The sequence below is a fragment of the Erpetoichthys calabaricus genome, chromosome 4 (assembly GCF_900747795.2).
Source record: "Erpetoichthys calabaricus chromosome 4, fErpCal1.3, whole genome shotgun sequence".
NCBI classification, from domain to species: domain Eukaryota; kingdom Metazoa; phylum Chordata; class Cladistia; order Polypteriformes; family Polypteridae; genus Erpetoichthys; species Erpetoichthys calabaricus.
This window is the reverse complement of record NC_041397.2, coordinates 11,680,004-11,703,886: the sequence shown is the minus strand read 5'-3', so window position 1 is coordinate 11,703,886 and position 23,883 is coordinate 11,680,004. Positions and strand designations below refer to the sequence as shown.

General features: G+C 37.8%; 1 protein-coding gene across 3 annotated transcripts in view; it reads right to left on the bottom strand.

The window, feature by feature from the left end:
* Positions 1-23,883, bottom strand: part of col4a2 (collagen, type IV, alpha 2) — a 266,524-nt gene that overhangs the window by 82,781 nt on the left and 159,860 nt on the right. For all 3 annotated transcript variants that reach the window (XM_051926298.1, XM_028799203.2, XM_051926299.1), the window contains exons 17-24: positions 23,465-23,518; positions 23,042-23,111; positions 17,985-18,095; positions 14,179-14,331; positions 8,494-8,562; positions 8,056-8,210; positions 4,289-4,361; positions 2,204-2,310 (exon numbers count right to left, since the gene is read on the bottom strand). In XM_051926298.1, the coding sequence (XP_051782258.1) occupies positions 2,204-2,310; positions 4,289-4,361; positions 8,056-8,210; positions 8,494-8,562; positions 14,179-14,331; positions 17,985-18,095; positions 23,042-23,111; positions 23,465-23,518 (792 nt within the window). The remainder of the gene's footprint in view (positions 1-2,203; positions 2,311-4,288; positions 4,362-8,055; positions 8,211-8,493; positions 8,563-14,178; positions 14,332-17,984; positions 18,096-23,041; positions 23,112-23,464; positions 23,519-23,883) is intronic.

Genomic DNA, 23,883 nt, shown 5'->3' with positions numbered 1-23,883 from the left:
GAGAAGGACTGACAGAGAATGTGTTTAACAGCTGCTAGAAAGAAAACTTAAAATAACATCTCTATATGCTCAGGGAAATACAGAATTAGTCAGGAAGGACAGATATGGCATCTTCATAGAGGAAGACAAAGGGCATGTTCTCATTGGTCTTATACTGTAGAAAGAGGTTTAGAAAAGAAATCTCAAAATGGAAAGACAGAGGTTATGTGAAGATAGGTCACACAGAAACCCAGTTAGAAATCAGCTCTTAAGGCAGAATGACCATACACATTTCTGGATAGGTGGGTGGGAAAGAAAAAAAGGGTCTAGGTAAAAAATATATGAAGATGGGTGTGTGCAGGTCATGATCATTTATGGACAGAAATGAAATATCCTGTGAAAAACATGAAATGTTTTTGATGGTGGAGTATAGAGGGAGGAGACTAGAGAGACGTCATACAGTGAACAGGATCAGAAATGAAATATTTGGAGACATACACAGACTAAAAAGCTATAAGAGTTGTGGCCAGAAAGATTACAAAATAAGAGGAGCAGGGTGTTGTTTGCCAGACATTACACTTTGAGAGGAAGACAATCGATTGAGAAGGAAATACAGTATCCATTGTTCAGATGAAATATTCAGAATAAGACAGCTATAAATTGATTTCATTAGGAAGAAACAGAGAAGACATTTTTATAAGGCCAGAAAGGATATTTCAAAACTAACAGCATGTCTAAATCAGTCAATCAGAAAAAAACAGGCAAAGCTTGTCCAGTACTGAACATGAGAGTGCTAGAAACACTGACAGAGAAAAAACAGAGGACATATCTGCAAATGTTCAGATATAAAAAAGTACTGTCAAAAGTCATAGCGTGAGAAGACTTGTGTGACAAAGATGGAGTGGGAATAAACAGGAATATGGAGATGTATATAGGGAAAAAGTAAGAGCACAGTAGTAAGGAATTCCCTCAAAGTCAGAGCAGATTATTATAAAGGATTTAAAATGCCCTAGCCCATTAGTCTATTCAGTCTGTGGAGCAATAAACCTGAATAGATACAAGAAGTGTTGAGATGATCATACCTAAAGACCAGAAGTGTGCATACATAAGGCTACTCAACAACCACTTATACTAATGACTGCATGTGTGCTTTATGCATATATTTCTTGATGTTGTATTTAATATATGATGTTGTAATTATTCTCTGTGAAGAAGTGTACTGGTACCGATTTTTAAGAATAAGGGGGATGTGCAGAGCTGTAGTAACTACAGGGGGATAAAACTGATGAGCCACAGCTTGAGGTTATGGGAAAGAGTAGTGGAAGCTCAGTTAAGAAGGGATGTCATGATTAGTGAGCAGCATTATGTTTTCATGCCAAGAACGAGCACCACAGATGTGATGTTTGCTCTGAGGGTGTTGATGGAGAAGTTTAGAGAAGGCCAGAAGGAGTTGCATTGCGTCTTTGTGGACCTGGAGAAAGCATATGACAGGGTGACTAGAGAGGAGTTGTGGAATTGAATGAGGAAGTCAGGATTGGCAGAGAAGTATGTAAGAGTTGTACAGGATATGTAAGAGGGAAGTGTGACAGTGGTGAGGTCTGCGGTAGGAGTGACGGATGCATTCAAGGTGAAGGTGGGATTACATCAGGGATCGGCTCTGAGCCCTTTTTTATTTGCAATGGTGATGGACAGGTTGACAGATGAGATTAGACAGGAGTCCCCGTGGACAAAGGTGTTTGCTGATGACATTGTGATCTGTAGCAATAGTAGGGAGCAGGCTGAGGAGACCCTGGAGAGGTGGAGATATGCTCTAGGGTGGAGAGGAATGAAGGTCAGTAGGAACAAGACAGAATACATGTGTGTAAATGAGAGGGAGGTCAGTGGAATGGTGAGGATGCAAGGAGTAGAGCTGTCAGGCAAGAGGAAAAGAGGAAGGCCTAAGGGAAGATTTATGGATGTGGTGAGAGATGTCATGCAGGTGATGAGTGTGACAGAGCAAGATGCAGAAGACAGGAAGATATGGAAAAAGATGTTCTGCTGTGGCAAACCCTAATGGAAGCAGCCAAAAGAAGAAGAAGAAGAAGTTGTAATTATTCTCTGTCCTTTAAATTGTTCTGCTGCTATAAATCTGGGGGAAACATGCAAGTAAGAATTGAATTGAATTATAAACATAAAACTATATATTTAAACTTGAACTTATTTAGTTTTGATACTCAGTACTTACAGAAAGACCTTTAAATCCGTTTGCACCAGGAAAGCCATCACGTCCTGGTATCCCTCTGGGACCTAAAAATCCTGGTAAACCTGCATCTCCTGGCTCTCCTTTGCTACCTAAGGGATAATAAAGACAGACTGTTAAAAACTTGAATACAGCTTGAATACATTTAGGATGCTGTCTGATTCTTTTTGTTGTACTTTGTAAGGCAGCTGCAATGACACATCTTTCCCATAACAGGAAAAATGAATTTATAATTTGATGACTGTTCACCATCCAGTTGTTATTCTATAAATTCAAGCTTCTCATATATTTTCTCTCAAACGATTTAGATATATCTGATAAATTTATTATCTAACTGTAATAGTACTAGTTAAATTTCCTATTTATTTTATAAAATCACTGTAAATGTTACTTTACCCTCATTTAAAGAAGTGACATACAGTTGCATGTGAGAGAAACAGTTTTAATGGAGACGTGTGACTGAAAAGCATAGACTCAAATGGAATAGGAGCCATTTGGAATGGAAGGGGTAATCTGATGGGATTAAAAGAATCTGTGGTATAAATGTAGATCGTCCTTTGTGACACCATGGCCACCTGTTCTGTCCCAAGGCACTCCTGTCTGTCTATCATTCACCTTCAACCAATCACCTTTAAAGTTAGCGGTTGCCATCATCACAGAAACCACCAATATTAGAATCACCAAGCCTTCCCCACCATTACATTGGTAATTCCATACAGCATATACAGTAATCCCTCCTCCATCGCGTGGGTTGCGTTCCAGAGCCACCCGCGAAATAAGAAAATCCGCGAAGTAGAAACCATATGTTTATATGGTTATTTTTATATTGTCATGCTTGGGTCACAGATTTGCGCAGAAACACAGGAGGTTGTAGAGAGACAGGAACGTTATTCAAACACTGCAAACAAACATTTGTCTCTTTTTCAAAAGTTTAAACTGTGCTCTATGACAAGACAGAGATGACAGTTCTGTCTCACAATTAAAAGAATGCAAACATATCCTCCTCTTCAACGGAGTGCGCGTCAGAGAGAGAAAAGCAAACAAATCAAATAGGGCTGTTTTAAGTATGCGAAGCACCGCCGGTACAGAGCTGTTGAAGGCGGCAGCTCACACCCCCTCCGTCAGGAGCAGAGAGAGAGAGCCAGAGAAAAACAAAGTCAAAAATCAATACGTGCCCTTTGAGCTTTTAAGTATGCGAAGCACCGTGCAGCATGTCCTTCAGGAAGCAGCTGCACACAGAAGGTAGCAACGTCCCTATCGTCTAGGTGTGCGAACAGCCCCCCTGCTCACACCCCCCTACGTCAGCGCAAGAGAGAGAGAGAGAGAAAGTAAGTTGGGTAGCTTCTCAGCCATCTGCCAATAGCGTCCCTTGTATGAAATCAACTGGGCAAACCAACTGAGGAAGCATGTACCAGAAATTAAAAGACCCATTGTCCGCAGAAACCCGCGAAGCAGCGAAAAATCCGCGATATATATTTAAATATGCTTACATATAAAATCCGCGATGGAGTGAAGCCGCGGAAGGCGAAGCGCGATATAGCGAGGGATCACTGTATTCTACATTTGGCTATCCCTTAGTTATACTCCAGTTTTCATGAAATTTTGAACAGCTGTATGTGATGAGTGGTCTGTGACACAGGGCAACTTTTTAAGTAAATACATTATATTTTTACATACTTTCAATCTGTTCTTATCTTTGTCAACTCTGACAAACATTTACGTCATGGAGTTTTGTTTTTTTTATTTTCACCTGATGCCATATTTGCAAACTCCATTCATAGTTTTCAGGTGTTTCTGTCATTTATCATGGATTTGAATTATATTGAAATATTTCTTATTAACTTGAAATGATTTTTAATTGATGAAAAAGAAACTGATTAACTGTGGTGGGCACAGCCGCAAAATTATTCTCATATATTGCTATGCATGTGGAAAAGTATACCACAGCAATAAAATGCATGTAGCAAATTTCTAGAGCTCCATGTGTGAGGTCAGCACTTGCTATGTCCCTCATTCTTGCTGCATTGTTAGGGATCCTGGACTGTATGAGTGTCAGTATCAAGACAGTACCTCTCTCAGTGGCTACAATGGTTTCTCCTTTCGGGCCTTTTAGCCCAGGTGGGCCAGTGTCTCCTTGAGGACCCTGCAGAGAAAGGAAAATAGTTCTTGTCAGTCAAACAGTGTTTTATCTACATGAATAGCAAAATAAATTTGTAAGGTATTATAATCACAAAAGTTTGGGTGCTTCATTTAATAATAAATCAAAAATCCATTCATATTATCTAACATCTAGGTATTTTTTATTTTATGATAAAAGAAACATAGAAAGTTTGAACAATGGGAGGAGATGTGTTCCATCACAAGTTACTCCATTATTCAATTTTTAAAAATTGTAAGGGTTTATGCCCTTTTTTACCACAGGAACTCTCAACATGAACCTGCTGACCGAACAGGTATTTCACAAACATAACTGAGTTGTGTCATGCCAGCTGTATAGGATGGTATTATCCATTTATCATCCAGATATATAAGATTTCCTTACACTGTGGTTGAAATGGCAAACATCAAAGCGCATTTTGCAGCAGGGTCCGGTTTTCCAAATGTAATCGAAGCGGTCAACAGCACGCACATTGTTATTGCAACGGCGCTCAACAAGTTACATCAGCCAGGGATGAATCACCAAAAGAATGAGCAGGAATTGTATTATGGTGATGTCCATGAGTTCAAGACTTCAGGCTGTCATTGCCAGCAAAGGGTTTTCAACCAAGTATTAGAAATGAACATTTTATTTCCAGTTATTTAATTTGTCCAATTACTTTTGAGCCCCTGAAATGAAGGGATTGTGTTCAAAAAAATGCTTTAGTTGCCTCACATTTTTATGCAATCGTTTTGTTCACCCCACTGAATTAAAGCTGAAAGTCTGCACTTCAACTGCATCTGAGTTGTTTCATTTAAAATTCATTGTGGTAATGTACAGAACCAAAATTAGAAAAAAGTTGTCTCTGTCCAAATATTTATGGACCTAACTGTATAGCTGGAGAACTTATAAAAACAGCAGCTCCGTACAGTTGCTGGTGCTTTTTCCAACTAGTGCAGCAAAAGGCAAGCGGTCCTTTAAAGGATAGTAAGTCACCTCAAAATAAAGTGCAGAGAATCTGTTGTGGCTCTTACTGCCGGTGCTACACTATGAAGGCACTTTCAGAGAATGAATTTACTTATGTAAATATAAAGAATTTCAACTCTATTAATGTGCTGCTCTGTAGTGCACAGAAAGTGTGTTGCAGTTGTGGAAAGCATACCCCTGGACACAGACAGACAGACACGAGAATGTCCAAAACACACTTCTTTATTTTTCTTACAGCACCACAATGCCTTCCTCCACCAACTCTTTTCCTTTCTCTCTTTCTCTTCTTCTTCTTTTCTTTTGACCTCCACTTCCCAATGTCTCCGCTGTGCTTTTGTTGCTTATACCACTGTGTAAGCCAACAAACGGTACGTTTTACCTTGCCTCCACTATGCTTTCGCTTAAATTCTTCGTTTTTTCACGTGCCTTTTCATTTGTTTTTTAACCAAACACTGAAAGGAAGGTGATATTTATATTGATTTGCATATTCAAATGTGCAAAATTCTGAGAGGAGTTGTGTGGTAATTTTCACGTTTGTATGATTTGTAAAGGGGAAGTGCGTGGAACTTTGCATATGCACAGATTTATGCATCTGGATTTTTTTGTGTGTACACACATTTCCAGTTTTGTCCGTACGCCATGTTTTAGTGCGAATTATACACACAGTGTTATACATGACCCCCCTGGTGTGTTTGTGTTAGAGCATCGTTAATTAATTTTTGGCAGATGCTAAAAAAAAAAACTCAAATCATTCCTCGCAGAAGAAAACATTATTTTTTCAGTTTATGACGGTCACTTTCTTTTTGCTGTGTCAACTTTGAAGCTGACCAGAAGCAATTTTGAAGTTGACAAGAACTGCACACAACACTCCAGATGTAGTCTCACTAGCACTGCATAGAGTCCGAGTATAATGTTCCTTGACTTATACTCAAAAATTTTTGAAAAATAACTTATTATTTGTCTTTTTTATCACTAATTCATCTTGTCATGATAATGAGAAACTTATACTGTCATAAATACTGAAATCCTAATATAGCATTGCCATCTTGAATGAATCTTCCCTTTGCCTGCATGCAGTTTTTTGAATTTCTCTAAATTAAGCTGCATTTACCAAGTATTTGGTTAGTTTTGAAAACTGTCAAGGAATTGTTTTTTGCTGCTACTATTTGCGTTTACTTTTTTATTAACTCCTAGCCCAAAGATGTACAGAATAGGTTAACTGATGACTCGAAATTATCTTGGTTTAGATGATTATGCCCTGTAAGTGTCTTTCTCTAGGGTTTTCACCAACTATTACCAGGACAGACTTTGACTCTGCATGCCCCTAATACTGGAATAAGTGGGTTCAGTAAATAAAGTTTTATTCAGTATGCTATCTATTCACCAGTGTTATAAACTGCAGCCATGCTAGTTGAATCAAGTCTATTAACAGACTTTGTATTCAGAACTTGTATAAAAAAAAGTTGCTAAGAATAACCTGCAAGTTGGTTTAAACTGAGCTTTCTTATGCCTATGATCATTCTGTATTGTTAGACTTTGGACGATGCCCAAATTTTTGCAGCAACTTTTCTTTACATCGAAGCTTAAATTTGTGCCAATCATAAGGCAAAGGTAGATACCTGAATTCAAATCACAGTAAGAAGCATACAGTATTTCAGGAGGTACGTACTAGAAACTTTGTTTGGCAAAGTTTGCTCATACCTGTCATTTCTTTTTCTACATTTGTGAACCAACTTACATACTGACTATCAGCTGTAGTGAGGTTGAAAATCTCACTCCTGACGCCAGTGATTTCTCACTTGCTGTTGTCCAGATGGTTTTTCCTACATCTAAACACACAGCAGAGTGCATTTTCACTGACTGCTTCACATCCTGGTACAGGACATGCTTAGCTCAAGAAAGTAAAGCACTGCAGAGGGTGGTGAGGGCAGCATAGTACTTTACTGGCAGTCATCTGCCTTCTATTCTAGACATACACAATACTTGCTGCCATAGAAAGGTAACAAGTATTATTATTAAAGACCTCCGCTTTCCTCCAATATGGCAAACATTACAATGTCATTGGAACTCACACCAGTAGAATCAGGGACAGGCTCTCTTCGTAAGTCATAAGGTTAATCAACTGGCAGGTTAATCAAATGAGAAATTTCATTTATACTTAGGATAAAATGAACTGACTGTTATACATATAAACAAATACTTGAAAGTATGCTATGTATAGTGTATATAACAGTATATATTTATGTTGCATACTTTATACTTTTTGTGCGTCTGTGTCTGTTGGTATTGTTTTGTCAACTGCTCTGAAGTGACAAGCAAGTAAGAATCTCATTGTACTATGTATATGACAATAAACCTAAAGTTGAATTTTACACAACTAGCAGCATAATATTATTATACTATAAAAGTTATAAACAATGTAGATCGAGTAGATTTTCTGTTGAACTCATGTCACAGCTAGCACAATTGTAAAGGCTGTTTATTGCTTACAGTCTGTTTTACAAGAGTTCAAAGATGAAGTGAAATTGAGAGGTTGTTTTATTGCTTTTGTTTTTCTTTTTTGTAAATAACTGGTTAGACTACAAATGAAATAAAAGAAAACCAGATAATCCTACAACACTGATGAACAGTTTAAAGAAGTAGGGTGTATTTCACTGACCTAAATGTATTTGTGGGTATGTGGAACCTTTTTTTTTTATTTGGGTTTCCTTACCTGAGTCCCTCTTTCTCCTTCTGATCCTGGGCCACCAGGATCCCCACGCTGGCCCTGTTCTCCAGTCCTGCCTGGAAGTCCCTTTGGGCCAGGTCGTCCAATCTCACCAGGTTCTCCTGGCTTCAGCTGTTCACATGCACATTCACCATGGTCTCCTAGTGGAGGAAACAGAGAAAGCAGGACAACGTAGTAGCACTATAATGCAAGGCTGCTCATATTAGAAATTTATGTTTAGGATACACTGAATTGACTGCTAAAGCCAGTGGGTTTCTTAGCCATATCATCTTAATAAAGAGTTGCCCTTGGATCTCACAATTTCCATAAGTCCTGTTGTGGTCTATCTTGTAATATTTGGCTCCTTTGTATTGTAACTCTGTATGCTTTTCTTAGGCATGCTTTGAGGATGCATGGTGTACAATAGTGACTCAGGCACTCTACCTTTAAAGCCTCTCTCTCCAGTGCGGCCAGGTGCACCTCGTTCTCCTGGAGATCCCGTTCCTTTAGAAGCTGTTGGAAACACAAGGCATTAAGCTGGTGCAAAAACTATATAAAGTATACTATGTACATTTTGATAAAAGATACACTATCCTGCATCAAGCAAGATTTTTAAACATATGACATGCATATAATATAGTAAAATATGCCTGCGTACTAGTCATATTGATAGGGCATTAATACATCAGTAGACCCACCATTCCAAAGTGTCTTCCAATACAGATGTCAGAATAAGACAAAGTGCTGAACCTCTAATCCCTATTGCCATTTCCCATAGACTGATAAATCCAATCACTCAAACAGTGGTTGATACAATTCACACCACTTCTTCCATCCATCCATCCATTTTCCAACCCGCTATATCCTAACTACAGGGTCGCGGGGGTCTGCTGAAGCCAATCCCAGCCAACACTGGGCACAAGGCAGGAAACAAACCCCGGGCAGGGCGCCAGCCCACCGCAGGGCACACACACACCAAGCACACACACTAGGGACAATTTAGGATCGCCAATGCACCTAACCTGCATGTCGTTGGACTGTGGGAGGAAACCAGAGCACCCGGAGGAAACCCACGCAGACACGGGGAGAACACCCACTGTGCCACCGTGTAAGCATTTCTGATAAATCAGTTAGTAACCAAAGAACACCTTAAAAAGATACAAAACCTGATTCTCACAGCTGGAAAAAGTCAAAATAATTTATCTCACACTGAAATGCTGTGGGCCTGGCACCTGTGTTACACACAGTTTTGTATTCTCTATCTCTCTCTATCATTCTCTTCCTGCTTAAGTTCATTGGCAAGAGTTGTATGAGAGAATAATTTCAGGGTAATTAGACATTCATCTTAAAGAAATAGCATAAAGGGCTAATAAATGTCAGAAACTGTTCAGGCATATCAGGAAACCAGCTAAAGGTCAAGTGAACAACAGAGACAAAAATGTAATACACAAAATGTACTGAAAGATGACTAAGAGATGAGATGTCCAGTGAACAAGAAGACTGCACAATTGTTACATACACAGAAATGTCAAGAATAAGAGCTAAACTTAAAGATATAAGAAGAACAAGAACAAAATAAAGGCAGACTTTTGTTTTCAAAGTTATCTGATGTGTAAACCAATGAACCAGCCAGAGCAAACGTAAGCATTGATTGACACTGTAAGTAAATTCAATCTATATATATAAAAGACCAAGTTGCCCGACCATGGGGTATGCACGCACGACAGAGCCCCGCCCGCCAACTCTAACCCTCCTCCCGTGTCCACCGTCGCTCTCGAGGCATGCACACTGCCTGCTCATGTGCCCGCCCCCAACTCCTCACCAAACACATCCTGAGTCGCTTTGGTCTGTGCTACAGTCCACATGCACCTCTGAGCCACGTTGACTGTTCATTTTCCTAACATGGCCACCGCTTCACATGTATTTCATGGAAACAATTCTTCTTTCAAGGTTATAGAAATTCCTGCATCAGGTAACTGTTTCTTTCTATCAGTCGGATATTTCTGGAAAAATGTCATCGATGAAACTGTTGCTCTCGAATTTCGCAACATGGCTGTAACCTTTGTTTGCCAACATTGCGATAACTTCGGCGATGTGCTGTCCGTTGTTCTTAGTCACGGAAGCATAGTCATACAGTCTGCTCAACAATACGCTGACTACATGAATACTTCCAGAGTTTATGGTGGCAAGGCAGAAATTGTGGCGATGTCCCAAATACTTCCAGCTACTATCACCATTCACTTCCGAGAACGTCCTTCATTCCCCGAAGAATTTCTTGGCAGTCTTACTCCCACTGGCATAACTCCGCATAAACTCAAAATTAAAATTGGTTCAGTCGTCATGCTTCTCAGAAACTTCATGACAGCAAGAAGTCTCAGTAATGGCACTAGACTGACTGTTACCAGCATTCACCACAATGTACTGGAGTGTAAAACTATCGCAGCTCCTACCTCACAAACTGTCCTTATTCCCCGGATATCCCTGACCCCATCAGATTCAAATTTGCCTTTTACTTTTACACGCAGACAATTTCCTGTTAGATTGGCCTTTGCAATGACAATTAATAAGACACAGGGCCAAACTTTCAAAAAGATACGCCTGTATCTACCAAACCCAGTTTTCAGTCACAGACAATTTTATGTTGCTCTCTCCAGAGTTCCATCTTTTCCTTCACTCACAGATTGTGTGGACCCTGGCTTGATATCAAGATGATCCCATAAGCCATGCAGGACCTGTTCTTCTGGGTAAGTCCACACATAATCATTTCATTCTGAATGCCATGATATTAACAGTGCCCTGCTGTTGCCCATTGGACACCTCAAATCTGCCTGCCTCTTGCCTGCTCTTTAACTTCAAGACGGTGTTGAGAGGCTCTTGTAGCATTCAGCTGGCGTCTCTGCACTGCAAACATATTGTGACGTGTATTTAAATATCAGTTGCCCGAGTACCACTAGGACTTTTTTTTTTTTTTACCTGCTGGCGTTTGTTCTGACTGTGTAGCCATTACCATAATGATAAAGTATATATAAAAATGCAAATGTACATGTATAACGTCAAGAATCATTAACCTAAGTCCTAATATATTCAAATATTCACTTATTTTTAAATGGAATATTCAAACCTAATTTTTAGGCTAATTTGACAGCCATTCTAGGCACATCTCCAACATAGGTGAACTCTAGCAGGAATTTACGCTTTCACAGCTATTCAAAAAATCAACTTTAGGATATTCTAAAAGCATAAAGATTAGTCATCTAAAATTCTGTTTGAAAAAGTCACATTTATTTATCTGAGTCAATGGAAATGTTTAGTTCTTCTCACCTGATAAGTCTCTGTTCTAATACTTGAGAAGGTATTAGGCAGGTGTAGTGTGGTAACTAGAACAGTGAACAGTAAACTATAGGATAGCTACATTTATTCCTGTTTCAAGCTGACTGTGTAACCCCTACATTTTCCCCTTGGGTCAAATAATGTACTCTCTATTTCCCTCTCTTTATCTCTCTACTGATCCTTTGTGACGCTTGGAAAAAATCATCAGGGAGTGATACAATCTACCTATAATGCAAAGTTCACTGACTGACAGAAATGTACTCACTCATTACCAAAAAAAATATTTCCCGTTTAGCTAAAAAAACTGAAATTTGACTGGATGGTATATCTAAGGTAGTAATGAGAAACATGCTATATAAATGTAAAGAATTATTATTATTATTAGGTATCCATTAAGAACGAACATTTCATTATATCAATATTTAGGGATAAACACCTCCCACAATAGGAAAGCAAAATAATCCAAAAATCTCAAAAATGCCGTGATTGATTTGATTGAAAATTGGTGATGTAAAAAAAAAAACAAATTAGCTGACACAATTTTATTTGTTGGCATTTATTGTTAATAATGTTTCTGCACCCCAAGTTTCACCACAGAGCTCACTGTGATTGCACAAAAAGATTGGGCGTGCAGGTTTATGCAAATGAAACCGATCTGCAGAAGACAAGTGAAAGAAGCAAAGTTTGGCAAATCTCGAAGAAGACACATTCACCAAGTGTTTCGCAGGCACTGTGGCTATGAAAGTGGTCAATTTTGCATCACTGATCCAGTAAGAAAGGTATTTAACTCTTTGAGGGCTGAATATTTTTTCCAAAAAGCATAGTTTCTGAAAAGCAGTTGCGTCACACAGACATCAACATAAAACATCTGTTGTTGCATGCTGTGACTGCCAGTTTGCCAAGAATGTGTGGCAGACTTGCTGCCAGGCTGTCTTTTCATGGCTAGGGCAGCAACAGCGGTCACTGTCACAGTGCATTGCAATCTGGTTTCTACCTCTTGTCATGGTTAAGTGGCAGTCCTCCCAGGCAAACAGTGCCATAGGCGTGTCAGCTACTTGAACCTGTTCAACACCACGATTAGCTGGGGACCAATCAGCTGAAGCCGGAACCTCACAATCATCTTCGATCACTTGTATCAAAATCAATCTCGCCAGGTGTCAGGGCCATTTTTGCCAATGTTTGTGCCTTGCTACTCATGGGAGTGCAGGAAATCTCAGTCAAAGCCAACAAAGCTAACTTTCTTTCTAGCAACAAGACTCCAACTAAAACATAATAGTTGGTTTTGTCACAGTTGGCAGTTGATTGCTATTGTCAGCTCCTCCTTTTGACAAAAGTCGACATCAGCCCTGAAAGAATTAATATATATTCCCCCAATGCCTTCATCTTATCTGCAACCTTGTGCAAATTCTGAAGTGAAGACTACAATTGCCATCAGCCAGTGAGCTTCTTCAGACAATTTTATCAGTCCTCACAAAGTTTAAATAAAAGCATAGATAAAAGTAGCATGTCATCATATATAGCAGCTGCTGCATTATATTTTTCCTCAACCACTTTACGATAGCAATTTCATTGTCTTGTTGGATTACAGTGTTTTTCTTAGAGCAGTTTCCCAACGTTTATGATCTTGGCTTCTAGTTTAACCTTTTTAAAGACAGCATTTAAAGTATGGGGACATTTTCCCCTTTTTGGATCAAGCGTGATTAGAAGAGAGATGGACAAGGGGTACTCTTGGTCAAATGAGTGCAGTCTGAAATATGGAAAAATATCATGCAGCTATTCAGCGGACTTGGTGTGTATTATATGTGACAAAAATCTGAGATAAACTTGATTAAACTTTTTTTTATAAGTGCTTAGCCTTGAGTTTTTGAAAAAATACAGCACTGTTGTCCAGCTGCATATTGTCATTAAGTTTAAAATACCAATCAAGGATTAGCATTAAGTGCTTTTTGAAGTTAAAAAAAGAGGGAATATAAGAACAACTGAAAATTAACTGATGGAGCCAAGTCACAACTTAACAGAATGAAGCACATTTTTTTATATACCTGAAGGAGATGCTTCACCTCCAAGTACTGTATTTAAAATGTTCCAACTGTAAGTAGCTGAAGGAAACTAATAATATTCGCCCCTGGTAAGAAAAAAAAAATACTTAAGACTGTCCCAAAGAATTATCACCGTGTCTGTGGAAGACTGCTTATCCGTTGCCGGGGCCACCGCAGGCTCACAGCACTGCAGCGGCTTGCCACAGAAGCAACTCCAAGCTGATTACAGTTGCACTATAAGCGCCTGTTGTCAATGGTTGATGCAAAGAACATTATAATTGCAGGGAATAGTATAACTTGGCCACTGATCTGGCCCCGACACTGCCTGACAGCTGTGTATGTGTATAGGACAGCGGTAGATCATGCTACAATAAATGACCATGCTGTTCCTGTTTCAAGTTGAATAAAGCAGGTTTGCTAAAGTACTGAGACTCAGCCTCTTGTTTTGGGGTGCAAGACAGTGATTCACACGTCACTATATATATTATAAATATAAACTATACTATATTATATATATATATATATATATATATATATATATATATATATATATATATATATATATATATATATATTGTATATCTAGGACCACATGTAATTGGGTGTGTCAAATGAATATCAAAATTCTATTCTGCTCCTAAGGCACATGGAGATCATGGATATTTAACATAGGTTATTCATTTCTCCTTTATAATGTGATGGATCTTGTTTATGTTATTGTGTTGTTAATTTCAATATAAGGCTTAATAGGTCGACTTACTTTGTCCTTTTTTTCCTGGAAGACCAGGGTTACCAGGAAGGCCATCATTTCCAGGAAGCCCAGGAATAGGAACACCAGATCCGGGAGCTCCAGTGTCACCAGTATCGCCATGCTTTCCTGGTGGACCAGGAAGACCTGGTTTACCATGTCTCCCTAGGGGATATAAAACATTATGAAGTGCATTAACAATCAGTAGAATTATGTGAGATTAGCAACAAAACTATTTATCTATCTATCTATACAGAGTTTTACTATTCTATTTAAAAGTCTTCTTGTATAAGGCATCAACAGGTAATAATAAGTTCAGAATGCTGCTGACAGAATCTTGAACTTAACAAAACAATGTGACCACATCAATAGTGTCTTCTACACTCACTTCCAGTGAGATAGCTAATCATTTCTAACATTCTATTAATGACTTATTAAGTTGTTAACTGTAACATATCAGAATACTTATTTATATGCCTCAAATCAAGTCGATGTTGTCTGTTCAGGGCTATTCACTGAGTACAGGCTCAGAGTGTCGAAACAAGTTTACAGGCGCTCCATGGTCGTTATAATAGCAAGTCAGGCACCTTCACATTTCTGGTTAATTGTATTATAGAATTTTGCTCTGGATTGTCTAATAAGAAGACTTAATCTATTCATTCTTCGATTCCAAGGTTTCCAGTATCTTGGGTGTTTCTCCTATGGTCTGTAATAATTGCTTGGTACTATAGGAGCTGTGCAAACTGCTATTGTAGGATATTGAGAAACAGAATAGAGAAGGGCTATCTATCAATCCTTTTAACTCACTGGTACAATTAACAAAGGAAACAATAGGAGAAACACCCTGTAATGTTAAAGAAAGGTTTAGATAAATATCATTTCTATACAAGTGAAAAACAATACAATATTTTGTAATGACAAGTCTTGGCAGTAGCACGTAAAGTAAAAACAATAATGGTCTGAGTGGGACACTATATCTAATTTCAGATACTCTTATCCATCCAAAAATCACACATGCAGCTTTGGAGTATTATTATCACACTTCTAGACACTGATTTGACAAATACGAACTACACTATACAAGAATGGCACTTGAAAGACCAATGTAATTTTAAAGCCTAATTAACAGAATAGAGCGGCCAGTGATGTCAAAAGAAGTGCATAAATCTAACAAAATAATAACTGCAGCATTTCCTTCATCAAAAGATAATTTCTAACATAAGACAGTACCGTTTCTGTGTTGTGACTGGTGTGAAAGCTTGACTGGAATATCTGAAGTACTCTATAATGCATAAGTAAAAAGTAAAAAAGTAAAAAAAGCAAAAGTAAAGCTGTGTTGGGACTACCTGTTCAAATATTTTGGATGAAAGGGTAAATTTAAAATAGGTATACAATTATTAAGCATATATGGGCTAAGCATTTTTTTCAACGAACATCTTATAACTGGACTTTTAGGTCATGAGGAAAGAGTGGATGCTGACAGAGTAGTGAAAGCTTCTCACAAGTTTTGTTGGGATTGTTTTTATAGGACAGGTAGCAGGATTCATTTTAGTCATTAAAGTTAAGACTTTCTGTTCGGTTATACTGTACATTTAACCCTTGTGTGGGTATGTGGGACCCATTCCTGAAAGAATAACAACTTTTTTTTCAACCTGAGATTCAATGTCCTTGGCTCATTTTCTTCATAGAGCATATATAAGAAGGGACACAATAAATAGCTCTGTGTATGTGGCTTCTTTCCAAAATCAATCCAGTATGGCAAAGACAGTCTCTGCTCTGATGGTCTTAGACATCATTTTAGTGGCACAGTGGTAGCACTGCTGCCTCGCAGTAAGGAGACCTGGGTTCACTTCCCGGGTTTTGCATGTTCTCCATGTGTCTGCATGGATTTCCTCTGGTTTTTATTATTTTAAAAACCCAAAAACTCTGTGGGCGTACCAGACCCCTAAATACCAGCTGAGTAAAAAAATATGAATACCACACAAGGGTTAAAATTACTCAAGTGGTATTGTGCAAAGGAAAATGGAGTTTGACACTGCAATACTTAGTTTGCAAGATTACTTTGCAATCTGAAACTTTAATTATCAATGTCATCATTAATGAAGTTAACATAATTTGTACTGATAATGTTTGTAAGAATTTTGCATGACAGTTCGGAACTTCCTTTTGTCAAGTTCATAACTGTTCTTAATGGTACACAAGGATTATTTCTTTTTTCATCTATTAATTGGGCCAGGAAAGAGTTTATTTATAGACCTTTTAACACTGTCTGGCCCATGGTGTTCAAGAATGCTGTACGTTTGCTGCATTGCAATTTAAGAGCATGAAGGCCGTCACTAAAACTGAGTTACTTTGTGTTTTAATAATTTATTTTTAAGTGGTGCGAACTCCTGGTTTGGTTTGGCTTTCTACTCCTGCTTTGTAAATGCTCAGTAAGCAACTTTATTATTTTGTTATTTAGGTGTGAGATCCTCCTCCTCCTCACTTCAGCTACCACTCTTAATTTCTGGCAATGGTATTTAAACCTGACAGCTAAGAACCTCTAAAGCAAATCTACTTATTGCATCACAACCCATTATACCATTTTCAAAAACACTCATTCTTCTTTTTAAGATCTAGTCTATGGAACTCTGTTCCTAGGCTTCTTTTATGAGTCTCTATTTTACATGATATTCAAACTAAAGGCTGGTATCTTTTGCCAACCTCTGTAACTGCTGTGCCTAGATGTTTTAACAATCCATGTTATTTATTAAGATAATACTTTCACTACTATACCCTACACTATAACAACTTTGTTTGTTTGCTAACTTGATCATTTCATCCTGTTCTGCTTTATCCTGGTTTTACACTGTTGGAGAGCTTATACAGTCCCTTATTCTTCAATTGCTATCAAGTATATGATAGGCTCCTCCTGGTATTTGTCAATAGTGCACTCTTTGCATTTTCATTGTTTTTTGTCCTGCTCAGTTGTAATACTTAACACTATAATGTTAGGTTCATTTTTCAAAACATTGGGTGATGGTGTATGTTTTAGTGGAGGTATGTAAAATAATGATCATTTGATTTACTTTCTTAGTAATGTTTCTTAGTATTCACTCGAGCACTATTTCTTTTTTCGGCTGCTGCTGTTAGGGGTTGCCACAATGGATCGTCTTTTTCCATATCTACCTGTCCTCTGCATCTTGTTTCGTTACACCCATCACCTGCATGTCTTCTCTCAGTGCCACCGTCTCCAGCCCATATAACATAGCTAGTCTCACTACCGTCCTGTAGACCTTCACTCTTGCTGATATCCGTCTGTCACAAATCACTCCTGACACACTTCTCCACCCACTCCACCCTGCCTGCACTCTCTTTTTCACCTCTCTTTCACAATCCTCATTACTCTGTACTGTTGATCCCAAGTATTTAAACTTTAAATTCACCAACTCTCCTCTCTGCATCCTCACCATTCTGCAGTAACTTGCCCACTTTGCAAACTTTAAAAAGTGTTTCTGTCTCACCTACAGCATCAATTCTACCCTTTTCTTTCTCTGTCACACCTGATCTTTGTCAAAACTACCACTATTCCTGCAAGGCTTTTGGCAAAACTAATCTAAAATTGGCATGGATTTAAGGAATCTCGGTATAAAACTATACACATGACCACTACTAACCTTTCTCAGAATTCATAGACACAGAGTTGAAGTCACTGAGATGTGTTATGTTTCTAGTCAACAGCACTAGCTACTTCGGTCATTCCCTTACCAGCAAATAATAAACCAACCTCTTCAGTGTCACAGCAGTATAAACACATTGGTCTTTGATGGGTAACTTACCACCTGTGCTTGCAGGTATACCAGGATAGCCAGCTGGACCAGCCTCGCCTGAGTCACCTCTGTTTCCCTTGGCTCCCCTTTCTCCTTCAACACCAACATCTCCTGCTTCACCTTTATTAAAAATAACATAAAATGCATGATGATGCTTAACCATTTTAGCTAGTATTTATACAGAGTAACGCCTTTCATAATTGGCAGGGGCAAACCACTTCAAAGTGTTTAGAAATCAAAATATTAATCCTGGTAACATAAATATAGTACAGTCCAGTGGGCAGTGGTAGGGAGGAAAATAATTCGTTCTCATGTAAATAAACCTTTGAGGGATCATAGTTACCAAATAATTCCAAATCCTGGAGGCCATTTCCTTTCTATACTCACTAAGGTGATTCCTAAAATGATGCGCCACTGAAGGACTCTACCTGAAAGTTGCTGAGTCACCTGAACTATTGTCAACTGATGTTGCCTCTCTGAAGGTCATGTCCCAAGGCACAGACAAAAGTAGCACTAATTATTGCTAAGGAGTAATTTCGGAACGATTATACATGTTTCTTCTTGCTTTATTGGGCTGGAAGGTGTGCAAGAATTCTGCATACTTTTTGTGGTTCCTTTTTAGTTTGGTCTTTATTTTTTTGTGTCACAGCTGAAATATTACAAACATTATTGGGTGTAGTTACTCAGCTTGGCCCGTAGATGTCACTGATGATCAAGTTTGCAATCACAGATGCTTGTACTCTTCATATGTGTAAATACCAGAATCATTTTTAGAGAAAAAGTTGAACTCATCCATCTATCCATCCATTTTCCAACCCGCTGAATCTGAACACAGGGTCACGGGGGTCTACTCAGTCTCACTGAATTCTCATTAGCACCTACAGAGACTCCGTTCAAGTTTCCCCTTTCTCAGGTTTCTCAATTCAGGCAGACTGCAGCAACCACAATAAATGTTTGGATTACTATGCATTACTATGGAATGCAGACATGTATACAATACCTACATTTTCTTCAGCACTATCTAAGCAGACTGATTAAAAGCATCCCCTCCCCCATTCCCCTTATGGAACTGTGGTTGCTTCACCCTACTTTATACTGTAAAGGTAAATACATGAAAGAAATTAAAAATACATGTTGGACATGAACTCTGTTAAGAAAATGTGTTTTTTCTTCAAGTTTTAGTGAGACATAGATAGTAAGACAAATAAAGGGAAAAAAATGAGTGACATTTTTTATTGTCATGAATATATAATTATTTTGACTCCAAAATTTAAGTGGTCCACAGAATTTGTTGTTTCACAAGATACGTGCAGTTGTGAATGTATACACCCCTAACTCACCTTTGAAATTAAAACTAAAATAAACTTCCTTGAAGACTTTGCCTGACTAATTTCTTCCAGCACCATGCAAAATACTGTACTTTGGAAGAGTGTTCCCAGTGAAAGTCGAAAAAACCTTTACGTAAAATTGGTGGAATCTGAATCTTAGTTCAGGGGGATTCATTTTAATTCACAATATTTTGGTAATTCAAAGCAAATGTTAAACATAAAGGAAGGCTTTGCATTTACAATGCTGAAGTCTTTGAAATGCTATACAATGGGTTAACCACGAAGCACATTAGTTTCAGAACACAATCAGGTCTACTAAATTACACTTTACCTTGTGCAATGGGGAGTGGCTGCATATAGTAAATCCAGTGTCAATGAGTGGACACTAGGTGGCACTGTTGTCCCCTTTTTCCAACAGACGGATGCAGGACACAGGTTAAAGTTGTTTAATTTATTCTTTTAAATAGTGCCCTTCAAGCACTCTGCCACCAATAAACGGAAAAGAAAAAATGTCTATATGTAAAATAAATAATTTTTGAGCAAACACTGTACTTATTTATTCCTAACAAAGATTCAGATAATCTTCTAGGATGATACATGTGTTTTAGCCAGTTCTTTACCCATCTACACACCACACCCTGAACTCTGACTTGTTTCAGTTTGATTCCTAACGTTTCATTTGGGACCTTATCAAATGCTTTCTGAAAGACAAGGTAAATAACACCATATTCCCCATTTTAATTGTATCCTTTTATTGCTTCCCCATAGAATTCCAGCATATTAGTAAAACATGACCTCTCCCATTTGAACCCATGCTGACTGCTCACTAAAACTGTTGTTACTTTCTGTGTTTTGCTCAATCGTAGGTTTAATAATTCCTTCCATTAATTATCTAAGATGCATATTAAGCTTACTAGCCTCTAGTTGCTTGGATCTGCTTAATCAGCATTTTATATAATGGTTTCATATTTGCCATTTTCTAATTCCCTGGAATTTCTCCAGTGCGCAGTGATGTCCTAAAATATGCATCAAGTGTTTATATACTTTCAAACTTTCTTAAGCACTTGAGAAAAAAAATTATCTGGTCCTGCTTATTTGTTTGCTTTTAGCCTAATCAGCACTTATCCCTCTACAATTTCCGAATTACTCAATACCTCCTTAGTAGCCCCTGTTGTTGCTGCGAGGTTATCTACTTCCTCACATGTGAAGACCTCCGAAAAATGCAAGATTAGAGCATCAGCTACGAGGTGAGACACAAAAATAACTGGATTGGTAAAAAAAAAATATTTATTGATGAATTACAGCATTCTAAACATTGTCACCTTCTATATACTCCTGATCTCTACACTCCTCCATACGTATCTTCAATTGATTGAAACAGTGCTGGAAGACTTCTTGCTTGAGGGTCTTTAACAGACTTGCTGTTTCTGTCTTCACTTCATCCATTGAAGAAAAATACGTCCCCTTCAGGTCACTTTTGATTTTCGGGATCAAGTAAAAATCACACGGAACTAAATCGGGCAAATAGGGAGGATGATCGAGGACAGGAATGTTTTTGTCAGTCAAAAACTGCTTTACGGAAAAAGCACCACGTGCTTATCTTGTCTCGGTGTTCGCTTTTTTCACCCGACATTGTCACAGCAACTCGTGTAGCGATTGTTGTGCAAATACTGACTGGGCTATTCTCAGGATATACCTAGCCGGTCGGCGGTTTGAGAGGGCATGTAGGAGGGGATATAATTCTATGATTCACATTCAGCTGACCTCCAGACGGTTTTCCAGGAAAGCCCCAAGCCCAGTCTGGTTATTTTTCTGTCTCACCTTGTATTTTACTCTTTGCATATTTTATTTCCCCTTTACTGTTTCTGAAACACCTCACCTCCTCCTTCACTACTCTTTTACTACTAAAATACTGAGAGAATCACTTTGGGACACCTGTTGCCTTATCTGTTTTATTCCTTTCTAACTGCTTGTAGTTTCTCTAATATTCTTTTTAATGGTTACACTCATGCTCCCATATAGCCTACGATTAGCATTAGTATTATTAGTCTTCTACACCTTTTCAGCTTCTTTTCTTATCCTCTTACTTAACCACTGCAGAGTTTTTTCTTTTTTTTACCTGTAGTGCCACAGTACTTCTGGGGCACACTGTGGCACATTACACATACCTTTTTTTAAACTGAATCACTTTTATTTATAAACAGAACATAACTCAATCACTATAATGAAAATAACATAGTAAATAAAATAGTAAACTTTGGCCACAATTCATGAAACACAGCATTCACCTCATAGCCAAATTAGAGAGCTTTACAACTACAGAGACCCAAATAAATTGGTTCTTTGTTGAACTCATTAATGAGTTCTTTCCAAGTTCTGAGTGCATCGTTATCAAGAGTATTTCATTTTTCATAATTTGATGTAATGTAGAATATTTCTCACTTTCTCATTGAGTTATTGAGGATGGATTAGAATTCTTCTGGTTGACCAAAATAAGTCTTCATGCAAGTAATTTTCAGAGCTTACTTTTCTCCTATTTAGCAGTATTCCAAAGCAATTAGAGTGATTGCTGATCCAAGGCTATCCAGGAGATTTAATGTTCGTCCAAAATTTTTTAATGCAAGACAATCACAAGGCATGTGACCTAGCAATACAGAGTGCATTTTTTCCTGGGTATATTTTACACAATTTTACACAAGATATAATTGTGACTGATTAACTCTTTTTAAATGAACCAGAGTGTTTTTAGCACATACAGAAATAAGAGTTCAAAATCAAAACCTATATAAAAATTAGCATAAACTAAAGGCAAATTTGTCAAGTCCAAAAAAAATTAAGGAAACATCAGATAACATAACAGAGTGTCACTCCTAATCCCAAAGTGCAGTCCACGGACATAAGAATTATGTTTTCCAGGACTCCAAAGGTTAAATGATGGTGAAAAAATTAGGGGCGTGAACATCACAAGCATGAACCCATAATGCACCAGATAATAAACCCATAAACCACGCCTAATCTAATATGGGTTGTCCTTTAAATTTATACTCCTGAATCATAAGGGAAGGGCTTAAACAATTTAAAAATATCTCTTCATGCTGATGATATTGTGCTTTATATCTCTGACACATATTCACCCATGCCATTGGCATTAAACAAAATTAACTTGAATAACGGTGTGCTTTTTTCCAGTGAATTCGGGCTGATTTTATCAGAGTTTAAATTCCTTGAAATAATTATCGTGAGGAAATTTAAACATTTCCTTAAGCACAACTCCAATAATACAATGGAAAACATCAAACATCTTACTTTAGCCAGTTGAATCTACATTATCAGCTAGACTCAACTATAGCATCATTTCTCTGGAAGTCAAAATGGCCACACCATATAAAGGCAGCTCTTAAAGGCACTGCTTAACTTTCTGTGTTATTACTGGGCAGATGTTTGTATGATAAATTTCTGTAAATCAACAGAAATCTACTCCTTCCAGGTTAGCAATAGATAGGAAATCCTCTTCTAAATCTTGTATACTCTGCTCTGTGCTCCCATCAACACCAATTATTGTCAATCTGCATGCAACAGAATGGTTCATAACAATATGGAACCAATGTAGGACACATTTTAAGGCTGGACGGTCCTTTCAATTGCCCCTAATACATGACAATAACGTATTTCAGCCTTTTTAATTCTATGCAGTTTCCAATCTATGGAAGAAGCTAGGGATTGTGACATTACAAATACCTTTAATCTGGGAAGGGACAACTCGAATAAAAGTTGTTGTTCCTTTGGGTCCTGTGTCACCTCTGGCACCCTAATAAAATTCAAGATATAAGTCATTATAATGTGCTAAGTTTAATTGTCATATTTCTGCAAGTATTAGACATGTTTTGTTATTAAGTACTCCTTAAATTATAATCTAAAATCCCATTATTAAAGGAAAAAGTAAACTGTGAAAAACAATACATAAACCGTAGACTAATTAAAAACAGTGCATTGGTGATAATCAATTTATTACTGTAATTGATGATGCTTTATTATAGAAGCTAAACTAAAATCAGACAACTAGAATCTGAGAGGCACTCAATAAAATGGTACATAGCCACTCAATTTTCTAATTGCTTAACAACCACTTACAAAGATCAAATAAAAATCCATTTAAGTCACCTTCAGTCCTTTAAATCCATGTTGTCCTGGGATACCATCAGTTCCAGCCATTCCCTAAAATAGGTAAAAAAAAGAAAATTCTGAGAAACTGAACTCAAGATTTTGATACTGGAAAAACAATGTATAATTAATACTTAATGGGTTTATCCATAGGCATACAATAGAGCCAAGCAGTGGATATCTCCCTACCAATCGATGATTATTTAATTTTGTACCCTTTTCACAATGTAACAAGAACACAATCCAGACAATAAAAAGATACTCCTATATATTTTTAAATGGTATATAATGAAGGAATGTGTTATGTTTGGAATGTGAATGAAATCCTGAGACTGGGCTTTTGGCTGGAAAGAAAACATTACCTGATCAAAGTGACAGACATATGAGGACAAGAAAGAAAGATTCCCAGAATCTGGCCT